The sequence below is a fragment of the Taudactylus pleione genome, unplaced genomic scaffold, assembly GCF_031769625.1.
Source record: "Taudactylus pleione unplaced genomic scaffold, aTauple2 ptg000313l, whole genome shotgun sequence".
Taxonomy (NCBI): domain Eukaryota; kingdom Metazoa; phylum Chordata; class Amphibia; order Anura; family Myobatrachidae; genus Taudactylus; species Taudactylus pleione.
In genome coordinates this window covers 3922161-3936032 of record NW_028284714.1, presented here as the reverse complement: position 1 = coordinate 3936032, position 13872 = coordinate 3922161, and the positions used below count along the sequence as shown (strand labels likewise).

General features: G+C 45.5%; 1 protein-coding gene across 1 annotated transcript; it reads left to right on the top strand.

The window, feature by feature from the left end:
* Positions 1–341: 341 nt before the first annotated feature.
* On the top strand, positions 342–12066 carry LOC148510695 (homeobox protein SIX6-like). The gene is made up of 3 exons (XM_088442503.1): positions 342–478; positions 5733–5896; positions 11974–12066. The coding sequence occupies exons 1-3, from the start codon at positions 380–382 to the stop codon at positions 11981–11983; spliced, it is 273 nt and encodes a 90-aa protein (XP_088298629.1). The 5' UTR covers positions 342–379; the 3' UTR covers positions 11984–12066.
* Positions 12067–13872: the final 1806 nt, after the last annotated feature.

The window sequence follows — 13872 nt, the reverse complement described above, 5'->3', positions numbered from 1 at the left end:
ACCTTCATACTCTTTCACCTTTATGAGATCATCCTGCAGGCAGCGGAGAACTGTCTCTAGTAACTGGTCCTTTTCCTACAACAACCTATCCAACACTCTCTGTATGTAACTTCCTCTTCCCATATTATTCTCTCTCACACGCAATCTCTGCCTTTCTCCCTCTCTCTCAAGCTTCCGTTACTGTAACTCTCTCCCTTTGCATTGTTTGTTGTGATCTCCTTCGCTCTCCATCATGTCTCTCCATTTCCCACATGTGTCCCTACTCTCCCCTGAGCAAATTGCCCAGGTCTGCTCCACATTGCATGGTGTTGGTGAAATGGATCACCTGGCTCTCTTTCTCTGGTCACTGCCACCACATTTATCTGCTGTGCACTCTATAATGGAGACCTTCAAACTACCCGCTCCACTCATAAGAGAGGGCGCCGCACCTCAAACTACCAAGGGAGAAGAGAGGAACAAGAAAACAAACTGCTTGAAGGTGCGATTGCAATAGGGATTGATGGATAAAATAGTTTATTTATATATTGGCCATTTTTTTCTTATTGGGCACAGCACATTGTAAACTAATCATGTTTCAAATGTTTATTATCTTTTCTTTTATATGTCCTCTTCCCTCATTTTCTATTTGTCATATCTGGGAAATGGACTAGAAGGGTGAGAAGTATGGCAGGGATGGGTGAGAGGGACGGGGTGCTGCAGCACTTGTGCTCAGTATGTAGCAGGCTGTAATGTGTGTCAGTTTTGGGAGAGGATGTTTCCATCCAGGTGGTGCGTCGGGGGGTGGGAAACAGGCTTCTAGGTATATTATATGGAGGAAAACACATTTCTGCATCAGTACAAGCTCTTGCATTAGCCCTTCTTTAACAATATGGTTTGTATAACTTCCTAAATGCATGTGAATGACTGGATACAAACTCTTAGTGATTATCGGATGCTATTTCCCAGCTGGGGTTCTTGATAAATCGGCCTGAAGCTGCGTCTCTAATCGCTGTGAATAGCATTGATAAAATGCATTAAATATTAAAAATGCTCCTTCAGTAATTTGTATACATAGAATATAAACATTTTGGTGCAAGGAAAGAAACTGCTCGGTGACCACTCTGGGCCTGATTCATACCCCTTTCAGATATACAACCCGGGAAATTCCTGCACAGACCCGGGAATTTCTCCTGTGCAAGTTCCCGGGTATTTGGTCGAGATCCCCCTTTCACACTACAGTGTCTACCCGGGAAATTCCCAATTAGACCCCTTTCAGACAAGAGCAGGGTTTTTCTACTTACCTGCCTCTTCTCTGACATCTGCTCCTCCTAGCCTATCCCCTCTCTGTCTGATGATGATGGTGTCGTCATTCAGCTGCTGGAAGCCGGCCAATCATAATGCAGATTATTATTTTTTTTAAAATTATTATTTTTTAAAATTTCTTTTAATTCCCTGGTGGTCCAGCGGGAGTGCAGGGTGGCCCGCTATGGCTAGGACCAGTTGGCGGTCTCCAGCGCGGGTGTCCACGGCATCCAGCTGGGCTCCTGTGTCACTGACACAGCGACCGGCTTGGCGGGCGGCCCGCTGTAGCAGAGACCCGCCGGCGTGTGTCCCCACCGTCCGGCTGGGGTTCTCTATGTACACAGCCGGCCGGCGCTGGGGGTGGTGAGCAGCAGCACTGAGCGTCCTATAGGACGCTCTGCGCTGCCAACTCAAAGCAGCAGCGCTGAGCGTCCTATAGGATGCTCAGCTCTGTCACCTCCATGTAAAAGCTGCTTGGTGCTGCCCGGGAGTAGTAAATTCCCGGGTAGCACCATTCAGACAGAAGCAGGGTAATTTCCCTTAAGTCCCGGGAAAAACCCTGGTCAATTGAAAGGGCGGCTACCCGGGAACGTGTTCCCGGGTAGGTACCTTTCAGACAGACGTCGCTACCCGGGAATTTGGCTGAGGCAGGCCAAATTCCCGGGAATCTCGAGATGTCTGAAAGGGGTATCAGTGATGAACGTAAGGGTGAAGGTGTAAGTCTGCACATGCTCCTCGTTTGTTACAGCTGGAGGATGCAGAACAGAGGTGTATGTAAGGGCGAAGGTGAAGTCTGCACATGCACCCTGTTTGTTACAGCCGGAGGATGCAGAGCATAGGTGAACGTAAGGGTGAAGGTGTAAGTCGGCACATGCACCCTGTTTGTTACAGCCGGAGGATGCAGAGCATAGGTGAACGTAAAGGCGAAGGTGTAAGTCTGCACATGCACCCTGTTTGTTACAGCCGGAGGATGCAGAGCATAGGTGAACGTAAGGGTGAAGGTGTAAGTCTGCACATGCTCCTCGTTTGTTACAGCCGGAGGACGCAGAGCATAGGTGAACGTAAGGGCGAAGGCGTAAGTATGCACATGCACCTCGTTTGTTACAGCCGGAGGACGCAGAGCATAGGTGAATGTAAGGGCGAAGGTGTAAGTCTGCACATGCTCCTCGTTTGTTACAGCCGGAGGACGCAGAGCATAGGTGAACGCAAGGGCGAAGGTGTAAGTCTGCACATGCTCCTCGTTTGTTACAGCTGGAGGATGCAGAACAGAGGTGAATGTAAGGGTGAAGGTGTAAGTCGGCACATGCACCCTGTTTGTTACAGCCGGAGGACGCAGAGCATAGGTGAACGTAAGGACGAAGACGTAAGTATGCACATGCACCTCGTTTGTTACAGCCGGAGGACGCAGAGCATAGGTGAACGTAAGGACGAAGGCGTAAGTATGCACATGCACCTCGTTTGTTACAGCCGGAGGACGCAGAGCATAGGTGAACGTAAGGACGAAGGCGTAAGTATGCACATGCACCTCGTTTGTTACAGCCGGAGGACGCAGAGCATAGGTGAATGTAAGGGTGAAGGTGTAAGTCGGCACATGCACCCTGTTTGTTACAGCCGGAGGATGCAGAGCATAGGTGAATGTAAGGACGAAGGTAAGTCTGCACATGCACCTCGTTTGTTACAGCCGGAGGACGCAGAGCATAGGTGAACGTAAGGGTGAAGGTGTAAGTCTGCACATGCTCCTCGTTTGTTACAGCTGGAGGATGCAGAACAGAGGTGAATGTAAGGGCGAAGGTGAAGTCTGCACATGCACCCTGTTTGTTACAGCCGGAGGATGCAGAGCATAGGTGAACGTAAGGGCGAAGGTGTAAGTCTGCACATGCACCTCGTTTGTTACAGCCGGAGGACGCAGAGCATAGGTGAACGTAAGGACGAAGGCGTAAGTATGCACATGCACCTCGTTTGTTACAGCCAGAGGAGGCAGAACAGAGGTGACCGTAAGGGTGAAGGTGTGAGTCTGCACATGCACCCTGTTTGTTACAGCTGGAGGACGCAGAACAGAGGTGAACGTATGGGTAAAGGTGTAAGTCTGCACATGCACCCAGTTTTTTACAGCCGGAGCCGCAGAGCAGAGTTGGACGCAGAGAGAGACTATGTCAGTGTGTGTTCCTGGGTGGTAACAGGGGAGTAGCCAGACGCAGGGGTGTCACAGGCCTCTTTATCCACAGTTGCACTGATTTCTGCGGCCATGCTCAGACGGACATACTGCGCCTCCATAGGGCTGGTGCATTGTGCGATGGTGAGACTGATGTGCATCTTTGTATGCAAAGCGGCAGATTAGACTAACAGCAGGTGGCATCTCTGTACGAATCCATCATCTGCGACAATGGCATAAAGGCGCAGTTGGGCTGCGTAATAAGCTGCATTAGCGTCCACCTCTGAATCAGGTCCTATGTTTCTATATAAGATTCTGTGCAGCAATGATGAAGGGAAGATATTGTGAGGTCATTTAGAAACAGTCATTGGGAAGATGCAGAAATTGGTTTGCTTAGAGCACAGGTTCTCAAACTCGGTCCTCAGAGTGCAAAAGAGTGCATGTTTTCCTGGTCTCACAGAATTACAAGTGTATTAAATAGCTCCACCTGTGGAGCTTTTAAAATGTGTCAGAGAGTATTGAGTACACCTGTGCACCAGCTGAGAGATCTGGAAAATGTGAACTGTGTGGGGTCCTGAGGACCAAGTGTGAGAACCATTGGCCTATTATTTCTATTATTGTTAAATAAAGTTTTCAGGGTCAAAACATAGATTTACCTAATGAACGTTTCATAGTAAATACTGTGCATGTGACAAAGGGATGTACAAATTAGCTAGATGTGTTTTCCAGACTAACATAGATTTTCTCACTGTAAGTCAGGTTGTAATGCTATAGAAAGGGAGATGGAGAAGGCAGAGTCACTAAATGGACTGGGTGACCCTTAGGACATACCTGCCTACCTTGTAATATCTCTTCCCGGGAGAAGCCCGGGTAAGAGAAACAGGAGGGTGGTGACGGGGGCGGGGCCTGACAGATCGCATCATTAAGCCCCAAATTGTGATTCATGTAGAATTGCGTCATTAGGCCCCGCCCCATACACAGAGACCCACGATCGGCGCGGACATTCTCCTCATTCTGCCCACTTCACTAGGAAGTGGGAAGAATGCGGGAGAAATGCCTACCCTTCCGGGGGGGGGGGGGTTGCCCAAAAAATCGTGAACCTCCTGCGGAAACCGGGAGGGTAGGCATGTATGCCTTAGGGGAGTGATAAGAGCAGTTATGGGGCCAATCAGAGCAAGAATTGTTGGTGCCCAGAGCCAGAAAAATAATTGGTGCCCCCCCACTTTTCAAATAGGGATATAAGACGTGCACCTGAAAAAGGGCTATGGCCTCATGGGGAAGGGCCATGACAAATCTGATTTGTCCCGTACAATGGTGGAGTACCTATCCCATTATACCACTGTTATCCAGGTATCACTGCCAGTGTGAATCCAATGGCTGATCACCAACTGAAGTTATAGAAAGAGAGCTACTTGTAGTGTATTTGCGATGGGGAGATACATGTATGTACATTGTGGCGGCAGCTGAACTCACCGGCAAGGTACTCGACGTGTGCTAGTAACATTTGGGTCAGGAATCGGTGACTGTTTTCAGGGCTGTCATCAGAAATTGTGTGGCAGATAGTTCCATGTCTAAGGAGTCTGACTGCCATGTGAGAGGTGATAGGTTTGAGTTCCAGGTAAATAAATGAGAATGTGACTGAAGGTGCTTGGGGAGGTGGCCAGATGGAGGGGGAGTTGGCCAGGTAGAAGATAGGGGCGGCCTGGAGATGCCGGGGATAAAAGAAAAGAATCGGAAGCTAAAGTGAGAATTATTATAAACAAACTTGACAGGCCTGAACAGTGACCCCTGACTTGTGGTGCCCTGTGCCATGGCACATGTCGCACCAGCCTAGTTACGGCCCTGGGGCCAAATGTAATAGGGTGAGAGTTTAGAAAATGTGACAGTTTATTCACACTTTTTAAACTCGGTCAATATAATAGAGTCTGAGAACATACAAACTTACATGTTTTTCAGACTCAAAACTCTCACAATTAAACTCTCATCCAGATGTTTTCCCATTTTGAAGATACAATTCACAATAGTGTGAGAGCTTACTGCTAACTTCTCACATTTTCTAAACTCTCACCCGATTACATTTGGCCCATGGTGTGTGTGTTATACAGTATAGATGGTAATGAAGGGAACTAATCTGATGGTTAAAGTTAGAGATGAGTTAAAGATGTTTCTTCTGTTATGAGGTTTTGTTTCTTTGGCTCAACCCAGCTAAAGATTTTGCTTGATGAACATTTTTTAACCTTCTAATGAGATGACAGAAATAATGGAAAAAGAGTTAGTATCATGTATACTTGTCTCCTAGGAGAGGACGCGGAAGCTGCTGAGGGAGTGTTATCTGCGGGATCCGTATCCCAGCCCTGCACAAAAGAGGAATCTCTCTTATATGACAGGATTGCGTCCTTCGCAGGTTACCAACTGGTACAAAAACAGAAGACAGAGAGACAGGGCAGTTACATCAAGGTCTAAGTAAGTGAGATCATTCCTGGCAGAAGAGACTGTTCTTTTTAGTAGTGTCACACAGATTGAAAGACAAAGTGTATAGCAATCTGTCAATGTGCTAGTATATAACGAGATGGGCAATCAGGAGATATTTCTATTTACAAACTGTAAACCTATCCTTTAGCATTTTAAAAAAGGGAAATAATGCATTAGGGAGCTGTAAGTATTACTTACCAACCCCTCAGATGGATACTGAGAGTCTGCTCCTCCCCCACAGGCTGGCAGTGACAGAGACAGACGGACGTTATATTTATCTCTCCACACAAAAGATGGCACAGTGAAAGTACAGGCTGACAGTTGATAAATGTGTATGTCCTTTTCTCCTACATTAATATGTTCCAAATAGAGCTTCAATTCTGTCCTTTCAATATAGCTTGGTTGTAACCCCTTTGCTGTGGATGATGAATCCCACTCATCAGCCACATGTATACTAAAACTTCGGATGGCGAGAGGGACTGGTCATCTGCTTTTTGTAGGATTAAAAGAAAAACAACCTTTCCCACTGGCAATTGGGGATGTTCCGGGTGTTCCAGGAAGTGAACAAGGTGGCAGGAGGGAATTTAAGTCCCTCTTTCAAATGATGTGACCCACTACTTGTTATTATCTGGTGATCACACGTGACACGGACAATGTTACCCTGCACTACGGAGAACTTACAATCTTCGTATATGGGGGGTGTGCACTAAATGTCCACTCACCACTATAATGACACCGGCAACTGTGTGGCCACCCATACTTGAAAGCAGGGAGTATGCTCTTTCAAATAATGTGTGCCATGTATTTTTTGGCTATGTGGGTTAAAAACATTTTTGACGTTTTAGAATTAGTAAAAAGAATCTTCTGAAAAAACAAGATATCATTTGTGTGGGTATGGCATAAAAACCCATTTTGATGTTAAAATGTGACAAGCGCAAATGTGAAAAAATGACCTCAGCACAAGGGTGAGAAAACACTCAGAAGCTAAGGGGTTAAGAATAATTTCATACACACCTGACTTTTCAGAAATAAAACCTGATCATGCTAGACTACTTACCTGGGGTCATGTCTTCATAGATTACTTACCTAGGGACAGATGATATATATATATATATATATATATAATATACATATATATCACTGTATATGTATATTATATATATATACATATATATATATATATATATATATATATATATATACATATACAGTCAGGTGCATAAATTTTGGGACATTGACAGAATTTTCATATTATGGCCTCTATTCACCACCACAATGGCTTTGAAATGAAACAAACAAGATGTGCTTTAACTGCAGACTTTCAGATTTAATTTGAGGGTAATTACATCCAAATCAGGTGAACGGTGTAGGAATCACAACAGTTTCTATATGTGCCTCCCACTTTTTAAGGGGCCAAAAGTAAAGGGACAAACTAAACAATCCTAAATCTAACTTTCACTTTTTAATACTTTGTTGCAAATCATTTGCAGGCAATTACAGCCTGAAGTCTGGAATGCATAGAAATCACCAGACGCTGGGTTTCATCCCTGGTGATGCTCTGCCAGGCCTCTACTGCAAATGTCTTCAGTTCCTGCTTGTTCTTGGGGCATTTTCCCTTCAGTTTTGTCTTCATCAAGTGAAATGCATGCTCAGTCAGATTCAGGTCAGGGGATTGACTTGGCCATTGCATAACATTCCACTTTTTAGCCTTAAAAAACTCTTTGGTTGCTTTTGCAGTATGCTTCGGGTCATTGTCCATCTGCACTGTGAAGCGCCGTCCAATGAGTTCTGAAGCATTTGACTGAATATGAGCACATAATATTGCCCGAAACACTTCAGAATTCATTCTGCTGCTTTTGTTGTCAGTCACATCATCAATAAATACAAGGGAACCAGTTCCATTGGCAGCCATATATGCCCACGCCATGACACTACCACCACCATGCTTAACTGATGAGGTGGTATGTTTTGGATCATGAGCAGTTCCTTTCCTTCTCCATACTCTTCTCTTCCCATCACTCTGGTACAAGTTGATCTTTGTCTCATCTGTCCATAGGATGTTGTTCCAGAACTGTAATGGCTTTTTTAGATGTTTGGCAAACTTTAACCTGGTCTTCCTGTTTTTGAGGCTCACCAATGGTTTACATCTTGTGGTAAACCCTCTATATTCATTCTTGTGAAGTCTTCTCTTGATTGTTGACTTTGACACATATACACCTACCTCCTGGAGAGTGTTCTTGATTTAGCCAACTGTTGTGAAGGGGTTTTTCTTCACCAGGGAAATAATTCTTCTGTCATCCACCACAGTTGTTTTCCGTGGTCTTCCGGGTCTTTTGGTGTTGCTGAGCTCTCCGGTGTGTTATTTCTTTTTAAGAATATTCCAAACAGTTGATTTGGCCACACCTAATGTTTTTGCTATCTCTCTGATGGGTTTGTTTTGATTTTTCAGCCTAATGATGGCTTGCTTCACTGATAGTGACAGCTCTTTGGATCTCATATTGAGAGTCGACAGCAACTGATTCCAAATGCAAATGTCACACCTAGAATCAACTCCAGACCTTTTACCTGCTTAATTGATAATGAAATAACGAGGGAATAGCCCACACCTGTCCATGAAATAGCTTTTGAGTTGATAGTCCCATTACTTTTGGCCCCTTAAAAAGTGGGAGGCACATATAGAAACCGTTGTAATTCCTACACCGTTCACCTCATTTGGATGTAATTACCCTCAAATTAAATCTGAAAGTCTGCAGTTAAAGAACATCTTGTTTGTTTCATTTCAAGGTCACTGTGGTGGTGAATAGAGGCCAAAATATGAAAATTCTGTCAATGTCCCAATATTTATGCACCTGACTGTATATTTACCAGAAGTCACGTCTTCATAAATTACTTTCATTAGGTCGTTTTCACACATAATTTACCTTACTTCACATCTTCACAGATTATTTACCTGATGTCAGGTGTTCATAGATTATTACTTGAGGTCACATTTTCATCAATTTCTTACCTGAGGTCACATCTTCATATATTTCTTACCTGAGGTCATATCTTCACAGATGACTTACTTTAGGTCATGTCTTTGTGATTTCTTACCTGAGGTCATGTCTTCATAGATTTCTTACCGGATATCACATCTTCACCGATGACTTACCTTAGGTCACGTCTTTGTAGATTTCTTACCTGAGGTCATGTCTTCATAGATTATTTACATGTGGTCACGTTTTAATAGATTACTTACCTTAGATCAGGTCATGTCTTCACAGATTTCTTACTTGAGGTCACATCTTCACAGATTTCTTACTTGAGGTCACATCTTCACAGATTACTTACTGGAGATCACATCTTCACAGATTACTTACTGGAGGTCACATCTTCACAGATTAGTTAACTGAGGTCACATCTTCACAGATTACTTATCTGAGGTAAGGTCTTCATAGTGTACTTACCTGAGGTCACATCCTCATAGATTATTACTTGAGGTCACATTTTCAAAAATGTATTAACCGAGGTCACATCTTCACAGATTTCTTACCTGAGGTCAGGTTTTCATAGAATTCTTACATGAGGTCACATTTTCAAAGATTTCTTAGCTGAGGTCACTTCTTTACAGATTACTTACCTGAGGACACCTCTTCATTGATTACTACTTGAGGTCACATTTTCAAAGATTTATTAACCGAGGTCACATCTTCACAGATTTCTTACCTGAGGTCAGGTTTTCATAGAATTCTTACATGAGGTCACATTTTCAAAGATTTCTTAGCTGAGGTCACTTCTTTACAGATTACTTACCTGAGGACACCTCTTCATTGATTACTACTTGAGGTCACATTTTCAAAGATTTATTAACCGAGGTCACACCTTCACAGATTTCTTACCTGAGGTCACATCTTCACAGATTTTTTACCACCATCACTACTGATTGGCTGCCGGTCCGCGAGCTCTGATTGCCTTGCAACCGGCGGTGCTGTCTCTCCAGGTCTGCCTGGCTGTGTGCCAGCTGTAATCAGCTGGCGGGCCAGCACCAAATCAGCACTGCAGCCACCCAGGTCCCCCTCAGTGGCCCTGACTGGACCAGCTCACCTTGTGTGAATTACTGGGTGCAGGGAGAGTAGCGGCCCACAGAGGCAGCTCGGGCACCATAGCAGCCTCCCCTCTTCCACCCACGGCATACCTCCCAACATGACCCTCTCCAGGAGGGACAGAATGCTCTGGTCCTGGACTTCCCTGGTAATTTATGATTGGTGGCGACTCCAGGGGTGGAGCTGCAGCACAGTCCAAAATTCAAATAGGGGAGTCACACCGACTGCCAGTGAGTCCCAGCCAGTGATCTTTGGCAGCGTGTGAAATGACAGTTGGTGTGGCTCCCCTATTTGAATTTTGAACTGTGCTGCAGCCCCACCTCTTACCAGGGAAGTCCAGGACCAGAGCATTGTGTCCCTCCTGGAGAGGGTCATGTTGGGAGGTATGCCACGGTAGTTACACCACTGTTTGCACGAATGTTAGCAAACAGTGGGGTCCTTTTCAGGATCAATAGAATGGGGTTATAGGCACGGACAATTTAAACAAATAAAGGATGCAAGTGTATTTCAGGGTCCAGTCTTCAACCCGGGTAATGACGAGTATCCCAGCTAGTAAGCAATAAATGGGATTCATTTTAGAGATGTGTAGGTTCGGTTTTACTCGGATTTACTCGGTTCGTTTCGCAAGTTCGGATTAGTTCGGATTTATTTTATTGGCTATCCAAAACACGTGATAGCCGATAGCCAATAAAATGCCGTTTTTGAGATCCGAACATATCCGAGTAAAACCGAACCTGCACATCTCTAATTTATGCACAATAATTATTATGATTTATCATTTCCTGTATAAAATATAAGCTAAAAAAGTGGTTGAGGCAAATAATTTGGCAAAAATGTGTAATCTTCAATGCCAGTTATGTGTTTTTTTCCACTGGTCTGCAACATGAATGTACTATGGGGCTGATTCAGACGCACGCTAATGCGATCACAGCTGCAATTTTGTATGCATCGCAGCTGTGAAAATATTCTAATGGTTGCAAAGATTACCCGGGCATATGGACGCCCAATGCTGCCTTCTCATATGTGTACGACGTCACTTACCTGCGTAAATATCGGTAACATCGACGCACATCGAGCAGCCATCCTGCCGCAGCCTTGGGAGCTCTTGTGACATGCAGAGCTGCGTATGCAATCACAGTGGCTAATTTATGCATGCCCATGTAATGGCGTTCAAACAGGCTGACACACCTCGGTTTTTCAGACCACCCCGAAATGCTGACAACCTGTCACTCACTCTGCGATGGATTCCTCTGTGCGTCCATAGTTGCAATGTGATCGCTGCTGCGCACACACAGGACCTCATTCAGAGCCGCTCGCTCTGAATGAGGACGGCCACTTCTATTTTCAGAGCTGGCCTCCTGGCCGCTCGCTAGGCTGTGGTTGACCACCCACAGCTTTAGCAAGCGGCCAGGTTGATGGTCTCGATGGTCCAGACCATCACGACCATCGGGGCTTGCGATGAGACCCTTGTGGTAGGGTCTTGTCTACCGCAAGCCCCAGTGAGCTTTCGGCTATTTTAGAGCCGGAAGGTCACCACTGACATCACGAGTGATGTCAGTGGGGCCGCCTCCAAATGGCAGGCGTTCCGTTGGGAACGCCTCCATTTGTGTAGCTACCCCCTGCCCCGCCTACAAAATGGGGCGAGCTGTTGATCAACATCGACAGCCGCCCCTTTCGTAGTGAGTCCCAGAGCGAGAGAATTTCTCTCTCACTCCGGGGCTTGCGCACGCGCAGTGCGGCCGCTGTGCGTGCGCAGGGCCACAACATCGACCCGCTTGCGAGCGCATAGGCACTTGCGAGCAGGTCTGAATGAGACCCACAGTGCGGCTTATATATATGTGCGATGGCAAACAATTGCTCGATCTACGTGCATAATCACCTTTGTGTCCAGGTCTGAATCAGGCCCTATATTATACTGTCAAATAGCTATTGCTGGGTTATTTAAGCAATGACGAATGAGAAAGTGACATTTGTTTCTGATTCCAGGTCCCAATAAAGCGTTGAATCCGGAGCGTGGATATCAATCAGTGACATCTCTAAAGGGTCGAAATACACTATCAATACTTTGTTATGGTTTTATCCTGGTCATAATATTGTTATTTATTTACTAATATTTAATGTATAAAGTTATTGTAACTGATTAACCTCTGTTTGCACAGTTGCTAGTGTATTCATTAGTTATTTAAAGTTAAATTAATGTCCTAATAGCAGGTGCATAATTTCAGCTTGAATGCATATACAGGTACTTTGCACTGGGGACTGGTCAGAGATCTCTTTACTGTCCATAAGTAACACGCTTTCCTCCAAACTGTCCCTCTATTGGATTTAGACCTTGTCTTTCTTTCATTCCATATTGTCTCATGTGTAACAGTGTAGAAGACGTCTGTTTTGGCTATCAATACTCTATTTAATATCATCAACCCTGTCTACTAGAATGTGTTTTGATGTTTTTGATATTGGTTGCTGTGTGATGTAGGCTGAGCTTTATGTATAAGGCTCTCCTAGACTAGCCAAGATGCCAATGATCATGCATAGTTCATCCTGCAGTTGTCCATATAGCTGGAATCTGATCAAATTAAGTATGGAGAAAACCTTTTTTTTTAAGCATAGGACTAAGAGGCCATAGAGTGGTGCAGTAAATAAAGTCCATTGTAAAAGACTCCTTTTTAGATTTTTTTTATTGCTTTACTTTACTAACCTAATAATAAAGGTGAATTGGAGAGGAAGAGTTCTTCTGGGGTATCTCCGGGAACACTGGGCCTGATTCAGACCCGGTCGCAAGCGCTGAGAGCTCGCAACTGGGTCGATGGTGGCCCAGAGCACATGCGCACGACGGAGCCGGCTCCGTCGTGCGCATGCACGAGACCCGGATAGCGACGGGCAATGCGTCGCTCCGGGTCTCGCACCAAAGGGGGCGTGCTGTCGATGTTGAGTGACAGCACGCCCCCTTTGGTGGGCGGGCTGGGGGGTGGCTGCCCAAATGGAGGCGTTCCCATGTGAACGCCTACCATTTGGGGCCGGCCCCACTGACATCACAAGTGATGTCAGTGGAGAGATTCCGGCTCTGTTAGAGCCGAAATCTCTCTGGGGCTTGCGGCAACGAGACTCTACACCACAAGGGTCTCATCGCAAGCCCGATGGTTGTGATGGTCTTGACCATCGCGACCATCTTCCTGGCTGCTCGCTATAGCTATGGGTGGTCCCCCACAGCTATGTGAGCGGCCATGAGACGGTTCTAAAAAAAAAAAGACCGGCCCTGATTCAGAGCGAGCGCTCTGTCAGAGCGACCGGCTCTGAATCAGGGCCACTGTCAGTGAGAGTGATGTGTCTCAGAGTAGAGGTACTGCTGTACAGTGATTACTATGCCAGTTGCTTGGTTTTGCACTACACATGTAAAAAATAGTTTGTGCTTGTATATGTGCAAATGCAGATTTGTGTGACTCTGGGCCTGATTCAGAGGTCACAGTACATGCGCAGCTGCGATTTCTCATGGATTGCAAGTGTAAAAATATGCACATGTTAGTGTAAGCTTTCCTATTCTGTACTTTAGTGTGATGAACTGAGCAAACACTGCGACACCAACTTTGCATATCTGAGCAATGCTGAAGTGCACTGGTGGATCCGATTTCTCCGCCATCGATTACAATATTGACTCCCCAAGCAGCGCTGCCTAGCCTAAAGTCTCCCTTCAAATTTAATTAACAAATGGCCACTGAGGCTGCGGTGTTGCAAAAGAAAATGCAGCTGCATGCTCAAACACACCTATGACACTCCCATAACATGCCCATGACACTCCCATAACACACCAATGGCACTCCCATAACACACCCATGACACTCCCGTAACATGCCAATGGCACTCCCGCCCATGACACTCCCGTAACAC

What these genes read in the sequence shown, in the direction of transcription:
- LOC148510695 (XM_088442503.1), top strand. Translation starts at nt 380, where the DNA reads ATGGAGACCTTCAAACTACCCGCTCCACTCATAAGAGAGGGCGCCGCA. An exon ending in AGAAAACAAACTGCTTGAAG is followed by an intron (nt 479 to 5,732) that starts GTGCGATTGCAA and finishes CTTGTCTCCTAG; the next exon opens with GAGAGGACGCGGAAGCTGCT.